Here is a 19,060-nt window from a genome sequence, read left to right as displayed (position 1 = left end):
GTTTTCGGTTTTTTAAAATTCTAAAATTTATTTCATGATTATTGTGCAAATAACATCTTTTGTATATATTGGCTTCGTAATTTATTTTTTTTTGAAATACAAAAGCATTAGTAAACTATAATATAATTTTTTTAATTTTGGCAATGAGATATGAAGCTCTACAAAGATAAAATTTTGTTGATGAGATATGACTAGATTTTTTCTTGGTTTTTAGTTGATGGGTTAATGGGTCTTGGGTTTAGAAATTTTTAGGCTATGATTATGGAAATACCCAAGTTAGTAGAGGGGAATTAATATATTGGATAGGTTTGGATTGGATCGGTTTTCATCAACCCATCCAAGAACCGATCTAATCCAATTAAAATTTGCGGTTTTTAATCGGTTTTTGTTTTTTCGGTTTTCGGTTTATTCTGTTATCGATTTTTCAGTTCGGTCACCGCGGTTTGAATCGGTTTGGATCGGTTGATGAACACCCATAGGTGAGACCCACACCTTTATATTTTTTTGTCCACTCTCTCTCCTCTTTTATCTATCTCTTTCTCTCACTTAAAATGACACAACTTTACATCCTTTAAAATGATACACACTTTTCCTTAATATATAGAATAATATTATAATTATATGAAATGAGAATTAAGTGAAAGAGAATTAACAAATATGCATCTATATGTTTAGAAATTACGTAAAGTTATAAAAGAAAAAGTATATGTACAATTTTAATTTCAAAGTATATGATGATTATATTATTTCAACATAAAATTCATTTTTATTTTTTTTTACTCTTTCATCATTTTCCTCTTCCATTTGTGTATTGTTCCCATAAACAAAGATGAGGCATGAGTTCTTTATTTTATTTCTTTACTTATTTCCCTAAACACAATTTAAAACACCAGTTACCTTTAAAAATGATAATATTTATAGGAAAAACATACAATTATTGATTGTGTGGTCTTTAAATTAATCTTATATATTATATAACACGTCTCCGAAATCATAAATATATTTATGCTTTTTCTATGCAATGGGTTGGCTAGCAATCTATAAATAATTGCTTTTTTTAAGTAAATATCTATTTTAGTCCTTAGAAACTAGGTTGATACGAGTTTAGTTCTTAAAAAATGTGTAACATTAATTAAGTCTCTTAATTATAAATAGTGACATCAAAATCATTCTTTTAAGAATAAATTAATTTTATTTACTATTATTGAAAGATTAAATTGATGCGACTTATATTTCAGGAACTAAATTAATGTTAACTAAATTTTTAAAGGATGAAAATGATATATCATTTTCCCCGTGTTCCGAACTTATCTCGTTCAAGATTAACTTAAAATTAAGGACATATTTGATGTGATGTATAAAGTCTGATAGTGTAAGTTTATAATATACATTATGACATTTTTAGTTGTTTGGTGTGACCATTGTATAATATAAACTTATACAGCAAAATCCCTTAATATATCAAAACGATGTATAACTTAATTTGTCCTAAAGTGAAGGGATTAGGCCTGATAAGAGGTTGGTGATTTAACATCTTGACCAATGCAATTCTCAATAATTAATATATTATTTTAATATTAACATATTAAATCTTAAAATAAAAATTAATTTTTTAATATATTAATTTTAAAATATTGGATATTTTATTTTTATAAAAATTAATTTATTTTTTGGACACAATGATCAATAGATTTTTGTAAAAATTAATATTATATGATATTTTTGGAAGAACTATATAAATTCTTTATTAAAGGATATTTTTATTAAAAATATTTATTTTTATCTTATTTAATATTATATAGTGCATTACCAAATATTAGATGGTATTATCTTATACAATATATTATTTTATATAATATCTTGTCAAATGCTGGATAGTATTAAAATTCAACCAGGTCTTACACAATCAAACCTTATAGTATCAAATCTTATACTATCAGACCTTATCTTATACTATCTAGCAACATGCCCTAAAGAATTAAAGCTTGTGTATTCTTCTTTTCTTGCAGTAGTTTTCAACGTTGTTGTTAGGTATGGTGGAAAAATAACATGATGAGGCTTGTCAGTTGCCATGATGCAAAAGTGTGCATTACTTAGAATGCAGCTTCTGTGACAATAATGAGTGAGTTAACAAATAACTACTGAGTTGCTGCCTAATTTCAATAAAATCATGATAAGACTAACAGATAGAGAGAGTACCACAAAAATCATACTGTTGTTATTGTATTAGCTTAGATCTCAAGCCTCTGGTTGATAACAAAACCAACCACATTTAGCAAAGTGGCTTGGATTAATACCTAAGCAATCATCCAATAGTAGAGTTTGCACATTTTTTCCCCCCTTTCCTACTTCCTCAAAACTCACATGAAAACCACTTTTACATGTCTCAAAAATTAGTGAAAATGAATAACTATTCCCCAATTTGTATGTATGCAATCTTAACTTTACACTTTTGCAAATGGGTTGTTTCTCATACACAAATTCAAGTCTAGGAAACAGTTTTTTGTGTAAAAATTCTAAAATAAAACTACTTACAATCAACCAACATTCCTAGTATGGGAATTTACCATATAATTTGTGTCAGAAATAGTAACTTGAAAAATTGGCTATATGTCCCTTTCAAGTAGCTATATTCAATTATAACAAAAGCCCTGAATAGCAGGGAAGCTTTGGGAGTTGGGACAATCTCTGCCACATAATAATTTTCCAACCATGGATATTTTTGGAAATGAAAGAAGGCTATAGTGATATCCCCATTCCCCAGTGTTAAATATAAGGAGATCTTCATGGATTTAACATACCAAAATCCCCATCTCATAAAAACCTCCATTCAAAACTTTCTTTAGTTCCACTTCCATTTTGCACCAAAGTGGAAGTTATGGATCAAGTTAAGTCCCATAAAATAGCATCTTTGATTGAGAGCATAAACACTCATGACCATCTAGTTAAGCTTACCCAATTGTTAGTATCAGTATCTCTATTTCTTTTCCTCTTTTCTTCTTCTCCCTTGGTTACTTTCCTCCATCACTTCAACTTCTACTTCTCTACATTTTCTTTCCAACTGTTCAGCCACACTATAGACAAGAACTACATGTTTCTCCTTTGCAATGGGCTCCTTGTTTTTGTTGGAATCACCAGATCTTTATCTGGGCATAGTGGTGTTGATGAATCTTCTCAGTGTGTTGAAGGTGGTTCACAATCTCCATACTCAGATGTTGAGGTTAACAAGCCAATGTTGGTGGAGAAAACTAAGGAGCCTGATGAACACAATATTGAAGCAAATCAAGCAATACAAATCAAGTACTATAATCAAGAAGTAGAAGAAAAGATTGAAAAAATAATTTTAGAAGATGAAGAAGAAGGAAAAGAAGTTAACCAATCAGTTTTGAAAGAAGAGGAGGAGGAGCCACATAAAGAAACAGAACTATATGGTGCAGGAGATGAAGATGAAGACAAGGATTCAGAGATTAATGAGTTTATGATTGAAGAAAGGGTAGAAGAGGAAGAAACTAAAGAAGAAGAAGCAAACAGGTTGCTAAGCACTGAGGAATTGAACAAAAAGTTTGATGACTTCATTAGAAGGATGAAGGAAGAGTTGAGGATTCAAGCTCAAAGACAATTAATTATGGTTTGACTTAGATTAGTAACGATCGTGATCTTTTGTTTCTCCTAGGATTTCTTGGCCTAGTTGTTTATTAGCTATTCTTTTTTTTTTTTTTCTGATATAGTCGTACTCTATACAATTTTGTTGATTTAAATATTTCAAAAATTTAAATCTTTTACCATAAGGAGTGTATGTTAAAATGTAAATAAATAAAAAAAGTGTAGAATTTTAGATGTTTGAAAAAAAAAACAGTTCAGAATTTTATAAATACAAGAATCCAAGCATCTATGTAATAGATCATAGGAATGTAATATTTCACTATCTTGATTTTATCAGCTCCTAATATTCTATACACCTTCTAGAGAATCAAAATCCCAATTTTTACTTGTTCAAAAAAAAAAATTCCCAATTTTTAAATTATTTTTCTGTTTTTCTCCTCGTTCATATTTGATGTTGCAAGGACTAGACATGCACTATATATGAAATTTTGAATTATCAAATTATTCTCATTAAGCACATCACCCGATTTTTATTGAAGTAGAATACAAAACTTTTGTAAACGAAGTCTAGAAAAACTTCTCCATTCCCAATGATCTTTAAGGGGCAATTCGGGTTAACAGTACATGACATGAATATGGATATATTCAATATAAATACGATACAAGTTTAAAACACGTAAAAATCTTCGACACAAACACAATCCACTTATTTTGTATGTTGACACGAGATAATATGAATAACTTGTCAAGCTCAAAGTTTGTTGCTTGTTATGCAGGTTGACACGAAACAACACACAATGACATGAATAACCTATAAAAAAATTATAAATAAAACCCCTTCTGGGTCCCTAATAAAAAAACACGATCTTTATTTTCGTCCCTTACAAAAAAAAAGTCAACTTTTGATCTCTTTACAATTTCAGTTCTTTGAAAATATGATCTCTCAGAAATTCAATGAATAGCAAATTTTAGTTCCTAAAAAAGGACTAATATGGGTTTTTTTGTTTGTAAATGATGAAAGTGGGGACCGTATTTTTTATTAGGGACTCAAAAGAAATTTTACTCAAAAATTAATGAAGATTAATTTCATGATTGTGGTTAACACAAACTAACACAAATTTGAAAATGGGTCAACATCAATATATATTTTTCATGTCGTGGTCATGATATGTTCATGTGGTGTTGAAAATTGCCACCTTTAATGATCAATTGAGCAAATCGTATATGTGGAATAATTTGATAATGCAAATAATTTATGGATTTCATATTTTTGCTTTTGTTGTTTAATTTTTTTTTTTTCTATCACACTCATATAAAATTAGTGGGTTCTATTAACTTTTTGTTTTTAATATTTTCATAATGGATTGATTCAGTTTTACTTGAGTATGATAGAAACAATTATCTATACTAAAGTTGGAAATATTTTTCCATACTTTTATAGATCCATATATACTATCACAATTTTTTATTTTTTATTTTGCACAAGTTAATAAAAGTCAGATGCTTACTTCAGAACAGAAATGATGGCAGTGTTTGGCAAATTCTTTTTATGATAGTACCTGGTTATAGAAATAGACTTAGAAACTCAATGTATGTAGTTCAGTTAGCAATACAAGCTAAGTAGAATGAAAAAAAAATTGAATTTGATTCTCATCAAATATATTTTTGTAGAGGGGCGAAGAGTTTTAAATGTGACTAAATTCTGACTCGAGATTAGTCACATAACTAACTCAAAGAATTGAAGCTTGTGAAAATATTCACGATATGACTCAACTCAAAAAAATAATTAGGTCGGTAAAATAAATAGATTTAGAATGGAGGTAATAGTTTCGATTCTTTTATTAATAAAAAAGAGGTAATTTTGTTTATCAAAAAAAAAGAAAGAGGTAATTTGAATGTAAACGAGTGATTTAACAGGCCTCCACATTTAAGCAGTGGCTCAGTACTATGTTCACAGGAATCATGCTTAACTAATTAGTTGTTGAACTTGAAACAGCAAATACAACCACTTGCTTAATTATGTGTAGTTATATCATTAATGATTCTAGCCAACAAGTGGTGTGGAAGAAAACCTGATAACCGAGGTTTTTCAAATAATTGAAAAGGATTTGTGATTGTTTAGCAATGTCAAATCTGACTGATAGTTCAATCACTCAGGATTAGTTATGGATGTTACTGATAACTAAGAAACATAATACATATATGATATGACTCCCATCAATTTGTACTCAAAGTGCAAATTAGTGCGTTTATACGCAGTGAGGTTATATTAATAATTTTTTTTTATTATAAATTTACGAACTATATTATGTCTGACCGGTAATACTCTACTTATGAGTGTATCACCGGTCAAATAGTGTATATTTTGTAAAAGTTTGTAAATAAAAAATTTGTAAATATAATCTTCTCCTTATATACACACACACAGAATATTATAACCTAATCGAAGCAAGTTGGATTATTGAGAGAGAAAAAAAACCCTTCAAATTCAACCTCACAAAGGAAATTAAATAAGGAAATAAAAAAATAATATAACATTATAAATTATTTTAAATTATCATATAATTTGTAACTTTATCTCCCGAACATAAAAATAAAGGTGGATGGTCTCATTTTTTCTCTCGTTTTTTTTATTGGGTTCAACTCTTTTATGTGTGTATAGGAGATAAAATTATCTCATAGAAGAAGAAAAATAATCACATCATATAAATAAGTATTACTACAGCACTAAAATAGTTTAATCACTATAACATTTATTTGAAAGGTAAACATTTTTTTTAATAGCGTGACAATTATTTTTGAGTACTATAACAACCTCTTAATTAAAACTATTACACTAGCAACAAAAAAGAGAGTTTTGTTTTTAATTTCTGAAAGCAACCCAAAACCGACGAATTCATATAAGCCTTCACACTTATGTGATATAAAACCAAGTACCTTTCTTTTTCACTCCCCTTAGATAGATATTCATCACATAGAATGTTCCATGGGCCCTCTGTATCAATGTGTAGTCATCTTCGAAATTGAATGAACTCTTGTTTGATTTTCATCTTAAGTAACAAATTAATTTTGGTGGGTGAGATATGGAAGGACCCCTTCCAAAATACATAATAATATTAATAGTGAAGTCCTACTTAAGATATCTTCCCTCAGGTTAAAAAAAACATTAATGTGCTAATATGCTTGCGTAACTCATTGATATTAGATGTGCGGAAAAAAATAATCAAATCTTACTAAAATAATCACATTTTTTAACCAATTCAAGAACTGAAGTAATTTGTTAAATCAATTGATCAGCAGTTTGGGGTAAGAATTAATATGAAATCATATCCGCACTATAGAAAAAATCAAATAAATCGAACTTAACTATAAACTAAACTGAAACACATCATATTTTTTTTAACTAGTTTAAGAATTGAATCTTTTCTTTTAACCAGTTCAAAAGCTAAACCATTTTTTAAAGCCAGTTCAATTTACCCATATTGAATCACTTTTTTGGTGATTTTTTTATTTTATTTCACGATTTGTTACAAAAGAGATTATTATGGAAAAAGTTATATTTATAAACTTTTTGTTTACAAATTACGTTATGTCTAATTGGTAATACACTCTTAAGTAGAGTATTACCGATAAGACATAGTGTAGTTTGTAAATAAAAAAAAATTGTCCCCTACTCGATTATTATATGTCTCTGAACTTCAAAAACAAATGACACATCCATAAAGAGACAGAGCATTTGTGAGGCCTATATGTCTGCAACAAATCATTGTATCTATTAATTTAATTACAGCAGTCCAAACAAATGTCTTAACTTTTCACCTTACCCTAAAAAGCCAAATACATAAGATATACTGAATGTTCCCAATTAACCCTATTGTTACACACAGTGTAATATAGAAATGTCCAACATGCATTCACTTCTGTTCTGGATGCCCCAACCAGTTGGCCCATTAAAACAAGCCCAAGCCCCCTCCTTTCATCCATATCAGTTCCGGTGACCAAGGGTCACCAACCCTTCCTCTTTTCTGTCCCCACATAACTTATGCAAATCGGCAAGTGTACCGATCGTTCAAGTAATAAAATGATAAGTAAGTTATCGTCTCCACAGGGATTGTGAGCGAATATCTTATAAACGTCCTTTCAAGATATAAAACCCAAGTGATTTGAAGAACAATAGAAATTAAAGACAAAGACGTATTTTTGGATTTTAAAAATAAGAGAATGATGCAAAATAATTTGGATAAAAATATGAGAGATATTGCAGGCACTCGCCCTATGATCCCCTCTTTTTACTACGGATTGATTCACAATGCTCAATTAAAATAAACAATCAAACAATTTATCATCCAAACAATTATTAGCTAAACCCCAATTCCTTGCAAATTTAGCCCTTTAATCACAATTAGAACCCCAATTCCTTGCAATGTTTCAATTGAGATCAAGCATTACACAGATAAATTAAACGTTTGTAATCAAGAATGCGTCTATTCCTAGCACGCATGTTAATTATTATCCTACCCCCTTTCTGGACCAAAACCCTAATATTCCTATCTAGGGTTCTAACCCTCAGATTATCATTCAATACTAAACTGATCAGATTTAATATAAATGATAAGCAATACGCACAGAATAGGCATAAATCAATTAAATTAAAGAGCGAAAAGTAAACCAATCCATGAATAAACAAAAGGTTCACATAGGGTTTGTGACCCTACCCACAATGAAGGAAACTAGCAAGACATGGTCATAGCTGAATTACAATGATTCATAAAAGAAGAATAATAGCTGAATTCAAAAGGAAAAGAAAATAGTCTTCAAGATCAATCTCCGCCCAAAAAGCTCCAAAAGTTCTTCCCCCTCTTCGTCTGTTTTTTTCCCTTATCTTCTGATCCCCCTCCTTTTATTTTGCTCGCACGCGTTCAAATCACGGTGTCTTCCTGCTCGAAAACCGGCGCTAATGGCGCCGTTTTTGCACTGAATTTGAATTAATCCGCGCTGATGGCGCCAATCATACTTCTTCTGCGCTGATGGCGCGAAATTTTCACTGAAAATGCATTTATTCCGCGCTAATAGCGCCGCCCATCTGATCCAAATTTTCCTTCTGCGCAAATTCTCATTTTTCCATGCTAAATTCCTATGCAAATATAAACTTGAGTGAGAAATAACATTAAAAATGAAAAACTAACAATTAATCCATAAAATGTATTGATAAATATGCTCTTTTGACCTTAAAGCTTAGTATTTGAACTTGGAAAATCAAATATATTCCAACCACATCAAATCATTCCCAGATTTAAATGTTGTTGTCCCCAGCAACAAACTAGATTTCACATGGAGAAACAAGCAATCATCAATCCAGCATACCATTACTCAGACAATCAAGAAATCACTATACTAAGCATGACTGATTCAATGCAAAGAAATCTTAACAATGCTCTCTGCCCTCATGAACATTAGAATCTAACTTGATCACCCCTCACCAAGATAAACATGTATCACTCAACACTTAGTGTTTAGGGGGATAGAAATCACTCAGTCCATCACAACAATAGCACTACCATAAGCTTGACCATATTCTCTAAATTCCTAAAAATAAGGAATATTACACATGCAACAATTGATCAAAAGGACTTCACAGGTTGTATCTTGGCCTGACTAGGGGTAAGGATATATGGATAGTGGCTAATTTACGATGAGATTGAAAAACTGATAAATTCACAACTCAAAGACATTTTCAACTCAACGGTGTTGCTCCACTAACATTCCCACAGAATTTCGGGAATCAATTCCTTTCACCCACATTTATTCTTAAGATCTTCATACATATCATCTTTCTTTCTTTTCCAGAATTTTCTCTTTTTCTGTTTTTTTCTTTGTGGGTGACCCTTAATTACTTAACCTTAGTGGAGCTTACCTCAATTTCTTATTTATTTTTCAACATATCAATTTCAATCTCAATCAAGGTAGGCATGGACAAGGTTAAACAATCAATCAGGTATCATGAACAAATAGGCTCAGGCTCAAAGGGGCTAACAATGGAAAATTCATAAGGTGAGCTATTTGGCCATAGGCTAACAAGAATAAAATGCCTTTATCATTTCAATCAATGCATGCATAACAGAGAAATAGAGCAAGTTCTAGAGTGCTATTCTAGTGAGGCCTCTCAAGAAAAATTTAACTGTATAGGCTCAAACCTCACTAGCTATGGCTATCAAGCTAGACTTAATCACAAGAACATCAAACATCATTAATCTTTCAAATCACAGAATTCAATCAAACGAGCAATCATGAAAACTAATCATGCCCAAGTAATGTCATGCTAGATTTTTATAACAAATATGCTTCCTCAAATATAATCATGCAAGTTGCATAGGGAACACATTTAAACCCGGGCATGCTTTAGAATCATATTTTCCAAAATTTCCAAGATTTTCTTTTTTTTTTTATAAGAGCACACAAACAACTAAAAAAATAAAAAAAATAAAACTAAAACAATTGGTTAGAATATCTCCCCTGATAACGTTGTAATCCATTAGCATGCTTGGCCTTCCATTCCCAGATTTAGAACATTGCTGTCCTCAGCAATAATTAAACCACAAGAAGGAAGAAAAACCTGCACAATGGAACAAACAGTGGCATATAGGATAAACTATAATGCGCACATTAAAACATCAGAAAGAGATATACCAACACAAAACAACTAAAAATACGAAACAGAAAAATAAACTAATATACAAAATCTCCGTCAGCAAGGAGATATAATCAACCCTCCATGTCATCCCCCTCAGCAGCGTGGGATGACCCAGCAAATGGAGGATCCGGTGGTACTGGATGCTTTGGTGTATGAGACCACCATTCCCAGATTTGTTCCAAACCATGAAGCCATGTTAAGAACTCTTTGAAGCTTTGATTTTTCCGAGAGATAGAGTCTCGGTGTCTCTTGTCAAACTTCAGCTCCCGGTGTCTCTTCCAACTCGTATCAAAGAGTTTCACCACTTCCTTTCTTAGTACCTTCTTCAGTATCGGATTACGCCTCCTTTGAGACGTCTTCACCTCTTTGACATCATCTTTTAGAGTTTGAGGAAGATCCTTCAATTCCACTTTTGAGGTTCCATCTTCCTTGTAATCATCTGCTTTTTCAGGAACCTCAACCGCTACATCTTTTTCTTTCTTTACGACTTCAAAACTAAAACAATCGTCTTTGTGAGAAGACTGTTTTAGAGAATCGAAGACGTGAATAGTAACGGTTTCATCATTCATTCTTAGCTCGAGCTTCCCGCTTTCAACATCAATCAGTGCACGAGATGTAGCTAAGAAAGGTCTACCCAGCAAAAGAGGCATTTCAGCTCCCCCTTCCATGTCCAACACCACAAAATCAGCAGGGAAGATGAACTTGTCCACCTTCACAAGAACATCTTCAATAATACCACTAGGCTTCCTCAAAGACTTATCAGCAAGTTGAAGAGATGCTAAAGTAGGCTTCAACTCGGTGATCCCCAAGGAATTACAAATAGAAAGGGGCATCAAATTAATGCTAGCCCCTAGATCACATAATGCTCTGCCAATTTTTGTGTTACCAATTTCAACAGAAATATTGAAGCTCCCTGGATCATGACGCTTAGGCGGGAACTTCTTTGTAATAATAGCACTACACTCCTCAGTGAGTGTCACCGTTTGGCATTCTTGCAACTTGTGCTTTCTTGACAACAAATCCTTCATGAACTTGGCATAATTTGGCATGCTAGCCAAGGCTTCAGCAAAAGGGATATTGATATGCAATTTCTTGAATATATCAAGAAACCTTCCATATTGTTGCTTCTGATCCTCCTTCTTGAATCTGTCAGGATAAGGTGCCATGGCTCTCACATATCAGGACTCAGCTCAAACTTCTTCTTTTCAACTGGCTTCTCCACTTCAGCAGGTTTTTCAATTTCTTTTTCTGGCTCCTTAACCTCCTTTAGCTTCTTTTCAGCTTCCATATTTATTCTCGGCTTTTCTGGAGCTGCTACCACTTTTCCACTTCTAGTTGTGACAAACATACAATCCTCCTTGGGATTTGTAACTGTGTTACTAGGAAAAGTACCTGGAATTCTTTCTGAAACTTGCTTTGCCAATTGGCCTATCTGATTCTCCAGGTTCTTTATGGAAGCATTTGTATTTTTGTTGTTGGCTCTAGTCTCCTCCATAAAGGTATTAGTGGTCTGAGCCATCTCATTCGAAGTCTTGGCCATTTGTGCAAAGGCTTTTTCCCACTCAGCAGGCTCTCGTTGTTGATTCTGTGAAGGCTGAGTATAATTATTAGATTTGAAATCCATGCCAACTCCCTGAGCTCTCCGCTGAAAATTGTTACCACCACCACCAGAAAAATTCTGATTTCTCTGAAGATTTGGCTGCTGAGGGCGCTGGTCATACCATATACCATTCACCTGCATTTGTTGAGGTGAATCAGAAGAAGCAAGAGATGGACATTCATTAGGAGCATGACTGTCCGTACAGTAGTCACAGACAAAGGCAACAGACTGAGCTTGAACTCCCGCGATCTGCATCTTGTCAAGCCTGGAAGTCAAACTAGCCATTTGTTGAGCTAGCAATTTATTTTCAGCCAGAACTGACTCATTACCTTCTAGATGAAGGCTACCTTTCTTAGACTTTGAAGATACCCCTTGATTTTCATTCCTGGCCATCCTCTCTATCAGCTCCAGAGTTTCATTCGCCCTCATGGTTTTAATAGTACCACCAGCTGCACCATTCAAAACCATTCTATCTTCAGGTGTGATGCCATTGAAAAATATTCTGACTTGATTACCAGCAGTCAAATTATAATGAGGGCACCTCCTCATCAAGTCCTTGAACCTGTTCCAGGCTGCACACAATGTTTCACCCTCAGTTTGAGTGAAGTTGGTGATATCATTCACCATTTGATTGTATCTCTCCATGGAAAAGAACTCCGCAAAGAACTTTGTAGACAAATCCTCCCATGTAGCAATGCTCCGTGCAGGCTGCCTCTCCAGCCAGCTAAGTGCTTCTCCCTTTACAGCAAAAGGGAATAATCTCAACCGGATAGCATCATCAGACACCCGAGGGTGCTTGGTTGAGTCACAGATCATTAAGAACCGGTCTATAAACCTGTGAGGATCCTCATGCTCATCTCCTCCAAATTGAACTCTCTCCACCAACTGAATTATGGAAGACTTCAACTCCCAATTATTGTCAGCAATATTCGGTTGGACAATACTTGAATTAGGCCTGTTGAAGGCTGGAGTGAGGATGGTATCCATGAGTGGATTTTCATCTTCATTATTCGCTGCCATGGTTGGGATTTCAGGTGCTTCTTCAGATTGAGCACTTGGCACTTTTGATTTCTTCTGAGCAAGTCTTCTGTTTCTCCTTTCAGACCTTGTAATTTCAGGATCAAATAACAATTCTGTAGGATCAACCTTGCCTCGCATAAAACTTCAAGAGAAGATTAGTAGCAATGTTCAAAACAAATTAAAACAAGAACAGAAGAAAATAAAATAAAATAATCACAAAAAGAAAGAAAAATCTTGAAATTCAAGATTATAAGATATAAGAAATCACAATCCCCGGCAACGGCGCCAAAAACTTGATACAATCCGGCAAGTGTACCGATCGTTCAAGTAATAAAGTGATAAGTAAGTTATCGTCTCCACAGGGATTGTGAGCGAATATCTTATAAACGTCCTTTCAAGATATAAAACCCAAGTGATTTGAAGAACAATAGAAATTAAAGACAAAGACGTATTTTTGGATTTTAAAAATAAGAGAATGATGCAAAATGATTTGGATAAAAATATGAGAGATATTGCAGGTAAGTACACTCGCCCTATGATCCCCTCTTTTCACTACGGATTGATTCACATTGCTCAATTAAAATAAACAATCAAACAATTTATCATCCAAACAATTATTAGCTAAACCCCAATTCCTTGCAAATTTAGCCCTTTAATCACAATTAAAACCCCAATTCCTTGCAGTGTTTCAATTGAGATCAAGCATTACACAGATAAATTAAACGTTTGTAATCAAGAATGCGTCTATTCCTAGCACGCAAGTTAATTATTATCCTACCCCCTTTCTGGACCAAAACCCCAATATTCCTATCTAGGGTTCTAACCCTCAGATTATCATTCACTACTAAACTGATCAGATTTAATATAAACGATAAGCAATACGCACAGAGTAGGCATAATTCAATTAAATTAAAGAGCGAAAAGTAAACCAATCCATAACTAAACAAAAGGTTCACATAGGGTTTGTGACCCTACCCACAATGAAGGAAACTAGCCAGACATGGTCATAGCTGAATTACAATGATCCATAAAAGAAGAATAGAAATTCAAAAGAGAAAATAATCTCCAAGATCATCCAAAAAGCTCTGACAGTTCTCTCCTAGGTCTCTGTCTCTCCTTCTTGTCTTCTGATCCACCCTTTTAATCTTGCACGCACGCGTTCAAAACATGGTGTCTTCCTGCTCGAAAACCGGCGCTGATGGCGCCGTTTTTGCACTGAATTTGAATTAATCCGCGCTGATAGCGCCGCCCATCTGATCCAAATTTTACTTCTGCGCAAATTCTCATTTTTCCATGCTAAATTCCTATCCAAATATAAACTTGAGTGAGAAATAACATTAAAAATGAAAAACTAACAATTGATCCATAAAATGTATTGATAATATGCTCTTTTGACCTTAAAGCTTAGTATTTTAACTTGGAAAAATCAAATATATTCCAACCACATCAGATAACTTTGTGTACATAAGGAGTTCGAGTTTATTGCTTTTATAGTAGATTGTTTGGCAATGAATTAGCCGCGTAACTTAATGCCAATTCAACATAGATTCTAGATGCTTGTTTCTGTTGAGCGTCTCAAATGTTTTGAATTTATCTGAAAGTGGTTTCTAGATGCTTGAACTTATGCTAGCTAGCCATTCAACAATTCTATGGAGCGCTATTTATGGGCATATCAAGTTGACGTCAGCAGCTGAGAGTTTATCTCAACAAAAATCGTCTAGATGGCATAATTTCCTTTTTATGGCCAGATTAGTTAAATGTTTTTTGTTATTTTTTTTTTTTAATTTGTTAAAGTTACATATTAGCCGACATAGCAAACACAACTCTGATCCTTTAGAATACGTAATTAGCTTGTTAACAAAGTCTTGGTACATAATTAATAAAATACATCTGCAGTAAATTTCTGATCCAAACACATTTTTTATTATTGCTTTCTAAAAATGACAATTATTCAAAAGCTGCTAAGCATACACTATTTAAATATTTTGCCATTATAAAAAAGGTTCAGAAACGTAGAGTGTTTATAAAATATACTAACACTAATCTTATAATAGCTGATCCGATCTTGAAGAAGAAATTACCGTCCAAGACGTTTACCAGTCATTTGTGTAGTACACACATTATGCCAACTAAAAAATGTTGATCATTAATTAATGTAATTATTAACTATTGAAATTACGAATTCAATGACGCATATGTTTCTCAAAGCATCCTATTTTCAAATTTATCCTTACATGCATCATGCATGTATGAATCATTATATTGAAATACAAGATTTGTCTAAGACATTATTGTATTATTATTGGACATAATGTATACATCCATTGAAGTATATTTTTTCGGAAAGATGGTTTAATATATTGGTACATGGAACAAACTTTGTCTATTTGATAGCATGGAACTGCTATGGCTCTTGTTTGTTTTATTTCTAATTGTGATTTACGATGAGGCCAAGTATGAAACCTTTTGCCTTATTATGTGCACGCATTATGATTGTTTTTCATTAAATTATGAAGGTATTTTTTATTTTATGTTTTGGAGATATTTCAATTGGTTCATCATTTGGCGACTAGTTCAATTCGGAGCGGATCCCGGGATTAAAGTTTTAAACCCCTTCCAAAAATCAAGTGGGTGAATATAAGACCAACATGTGTCCTTTGTATAAAGTTAGTTTTCATTTTAATTTAATGAGTAAAGGTCATAAACATAATTTGGGTAGAGGATAGAGAAAATTTGCAAAGATATAACAGGTGCATGCAGTTACCATAATTTGGCTAAGGGGCAATTATTTGACAATTCATATCTATACAACAGATTCCCTTGTTACGAAAGTTTTGTTTGCTATGAGATGGAAAACACATAAATAAGCTCTAACCATACTGAACGCAATCCTTAGATGTGGTAGGTGAGGAAAATCCCTATGTGGATCCCGAAACTCTTCTTAAGACATCTTCGAAGAAAATTAATATGTTAATTAATGAGTCTAAAAAAAGTCATAGAGTCATACTATGAGGATACCAAAAGACACATCAAGTCAGCAACTTTAGTATCTGAAAAGTTTGAAATGGGACCAGGATATGTTGTGGAGACAGTAATGACAGATATTGATTTTCCCCAAGGTCATGTTGGTATCAAAAGTTCTGATGTTGAACGAATTGATGGAGAAGGGAATCATGTACCTTTGTATGAAACTTACCTCCATCATTGGTTTGCTTTAAGATACTTTAAAAACCCAAAATCAACTAAGAGTGTTTTTGAAAGATCCATTTTCATTAGAAACCAAGGCACATGCCAAGGTAGTAATCTTCCACATTATTGGGGCTTGGGAAGTGAATCACAAGGAACAACCTTAAACATTCCATATCCTTTTGCTAGTAGGTAACCCAGCAGGAATTCTTAATGGGTTTGAAGAGAAATGGTTCTTCAATATCATGGCCTTTGAAACACGTGGCGTAACAGATAGAAAAGGTTGTTCCGAATGCAGATGTGACCTAATGAATATCACAAAGGATTTCTTTAGTACCACAAAGGGTGTTGATGGAAAACCATTAAACCCAGAATATAAGGGAGGTATCTTTTGTTGCCATAACAAGTTACAATGCAAATTGAGAGAGGGATTTCAGGCCACAACTCTTTCACTAAGATACAAAATAAGGTGGGTTGATTGGGACAAATTCCAAGTTCCCTTCATATGATTTTATAGTTTTTTGTTAGAACTCTAACAAGAACAACAACAAAAGAAAAGGTAAAAAAAAAAAATCTGACATATATTTATGATTTTTGTTGGGATAAACACTCAATAGTCTTCAAGTTGTTGTTCCTCTACTATAAATAACTATCAAGAGTTGCTTAACGGCTTGCAGAGTCGCAAACCCCCTGCCTGTGAAATCAATTTTATGTTGAATTGGCATCAAGTTACGCTAGATATGATATTTCCAATTTCTACTATAAATAAATACATATCTACCCACAAATATTTTATCTCCAACCATTATTTTAAAATTTCAGAAATTGCTTGGACTTTCGGCAAAGGCCAAATGTCTAACATGGTCATTCCCTTGTCTTCTATGCAATTCTTGTCATCCAATTTTTTAGCATATTTGTGTTTGAATCTTGTATTGTTAATTATAAGGTTACATGAAAAAATAATATTTGAATATAAAATTTATTCCTAAATAAAATATGTGATAATTGGATACAAAAAAAAAAAATATGTCATAATTATTAATGGTTTACGTATGTACAAGTGAACATGAGGTTTATGTTTAAAGCGTTGATGTTTTCCTCTTCAATACTAGTGTTTCTATCGAGCACAGGATACTCCTATGTGGATCCCGAAACTCTACGCAAGACATCATTGAAGAAAACTAATATGTTAATTAATGAGTCTAAAAAAAGTCATAGAGTCGTACTATGAGATCCCAAAAGGCACATCGAGTCAGCAACTTTTGTGTCTGAAAAGTTTGAAATGGGACCAGGATAAGTTGTGGAGACAGTAGTGACAGATATTGATTTTCTACGAGGTCATGTTGGGATCAACAGTTCCGATGCTGAACTAATTGATGAAGAAGGGAATGGTGTACCTTTGTATGAAACTTATCTCCATCCTTGGTTTGCTTTAGATACTTTGAAAATCCAAAAACAACTAAGAGTGTTATTGAAAGATCCATTTTCATTAGAAACGAAGGCACATGCCAAGGTAGTAATCTTCCACATTATTGGGGCTTGGGAAATGAATCACAAGGAACAACCTCAAACATTCCAGATCTTTTTTCTAGTAGGTAACCCAGCAGGAATTCTTAATGGGTTTGAAGAGAAATGGTTCTTCAATATCATGGCCATTGATACACGTGGCGTACAAGATAGAAAAAGTTGTTCAGTATGCAGATGTTACCTTATGAATATCACAAAGAATATCTTTAGTACCTCAAAGGTTGTTGATGGCAAACCATTAAACCAGGATTATTTGGGAGGAATCTTTTGTTTCCATAACAAGTTACAATGCAAATTGAGAGATGGATTGGAAGCCCCAACTAGAAGGCTTTCCCTAAGATACAAAATAAGGTGGATAGATTAGGACAAAGTCCAGGTCCCTGTTAAGGTTTATATACTTGATTCCACCGATAAGGTCATGTCGGATGGCTCCAAAACAATCCACGAGTGCAAGGTAAATAACTTACGAAGATACACTTAATTTTTAACTACACTTTTCAATGTCAATTGAATTCCAAAATTAATTAATTTGGTGGGATTATATGAGTATCAAATAGTTTTCAATTTGTTACAAGTTGAATATACTATTCCAAAAAATGGTGATAGCAACTCCCCTCATGTCCAAAAAGCAAACATCTCAATGGAAAAAGATGGTTATCTCATCTACGGCACTGCTCATATACACACTAGTGTTGTTAAGGCAACTTTTTATGGACAAGTGAATTTCAAAATTCGCCATCATTCTCATGATAGATTGTTTTTTAAATTTTGTGTGCTTGATTTGTATTAAAGTCATAAATTGCTTAATAATCCATGCAATTGTCGGAAGACATATATTATATTGTGTCTTCACTTCTATTTTTTTTTTTTTGATTAATTTAGGATGCAAGGACTTTTTGCACTTCAACACCAAAATATATGGAACAGGAAAGGAAGCATAAAATGAGGAAAGTTACGCTGTCAGAATGTGTTTGTTATCCGCAACTAGGTACTGTCCAAATTAATGATGGTGAAACTTTGACCCTAGAGTCAATAAAGAGACAAAAGCGACTTTACCATCGTAGCTAGGGGGAATTCTACATCTATTTGGCAGAACAACTACCACAAGATGCATAGACATTATAATTCCTTTTATCTACATCCTAAATAATGTAGAGCTTCTTTTTTGCATATACAATCAAGTGATCGATCATTTTATTCCAACCAGGAATATTGTACTGTAAAATAAACATTCTTTTTCTGTAGTTAGGGCGAGATGGAACCAATGGATTCCTGAATGCTGCTGAATCTTTCTTGTAATTTATATTCACAACTTGAGTTATGCAATTAATCTGTTTCCTCATGACTAGCTTTGTTTATGAACTGATCACTCATAGATAAACACATTAATCTTGGATGACAATAGGGATGTTGGTGTCTTGATTCCGATTGAT

The 19,060-nt window shown here is 33.0% G+C and overlaps 1 protein-coding gene across 1 annotated transcript; it reads left to right on the top strand.

The window, feature by feature from the left end:
- The first annotated feature begins 2,814 nt into the window (after positions 1–2,814).
- LOC133307621 (uncharacterized) lies at positions 2,815–3,871 on the top strand. The gene has a single exon (XM_061508162.1). It carries the CDS (start codon positions 2,879–2,881, stop codon positions 3,632–3,634), a length of 756 nt encoding a protein of 251 aa, XP_061364146.1. The 5' UTR covers positions 2,815–2,878; the 3' UTR covers positions 3,635–3,871.
- The last annotated feature ends 15,189 nt before the right edge of the window (positions 3,872–19,060 follow it).

Source organism: Gastrolobium bilobum, unplaced genomic scaffold (assembly GCF_033153095.1).
Source record: "Gastrolobium bilobum isolate Gb01-03AN ecotype WA unplaced genomic scaffold, APGP_CSIRO_Gbil_v1 utg4632, whole genome shotgun sequence".
Taxonomy (NCBI): Eukaryota; Viridiplantae; Streptophyta; class Magnoliopsida; order Fabales; family Fabaceae; genus Gastrolobium; species Gastrolobium bilobum.
Note: the sequence above shows the minus strand (reverse complement) of the source record. Positions and strands in the feature narration are given on the sequence as shown.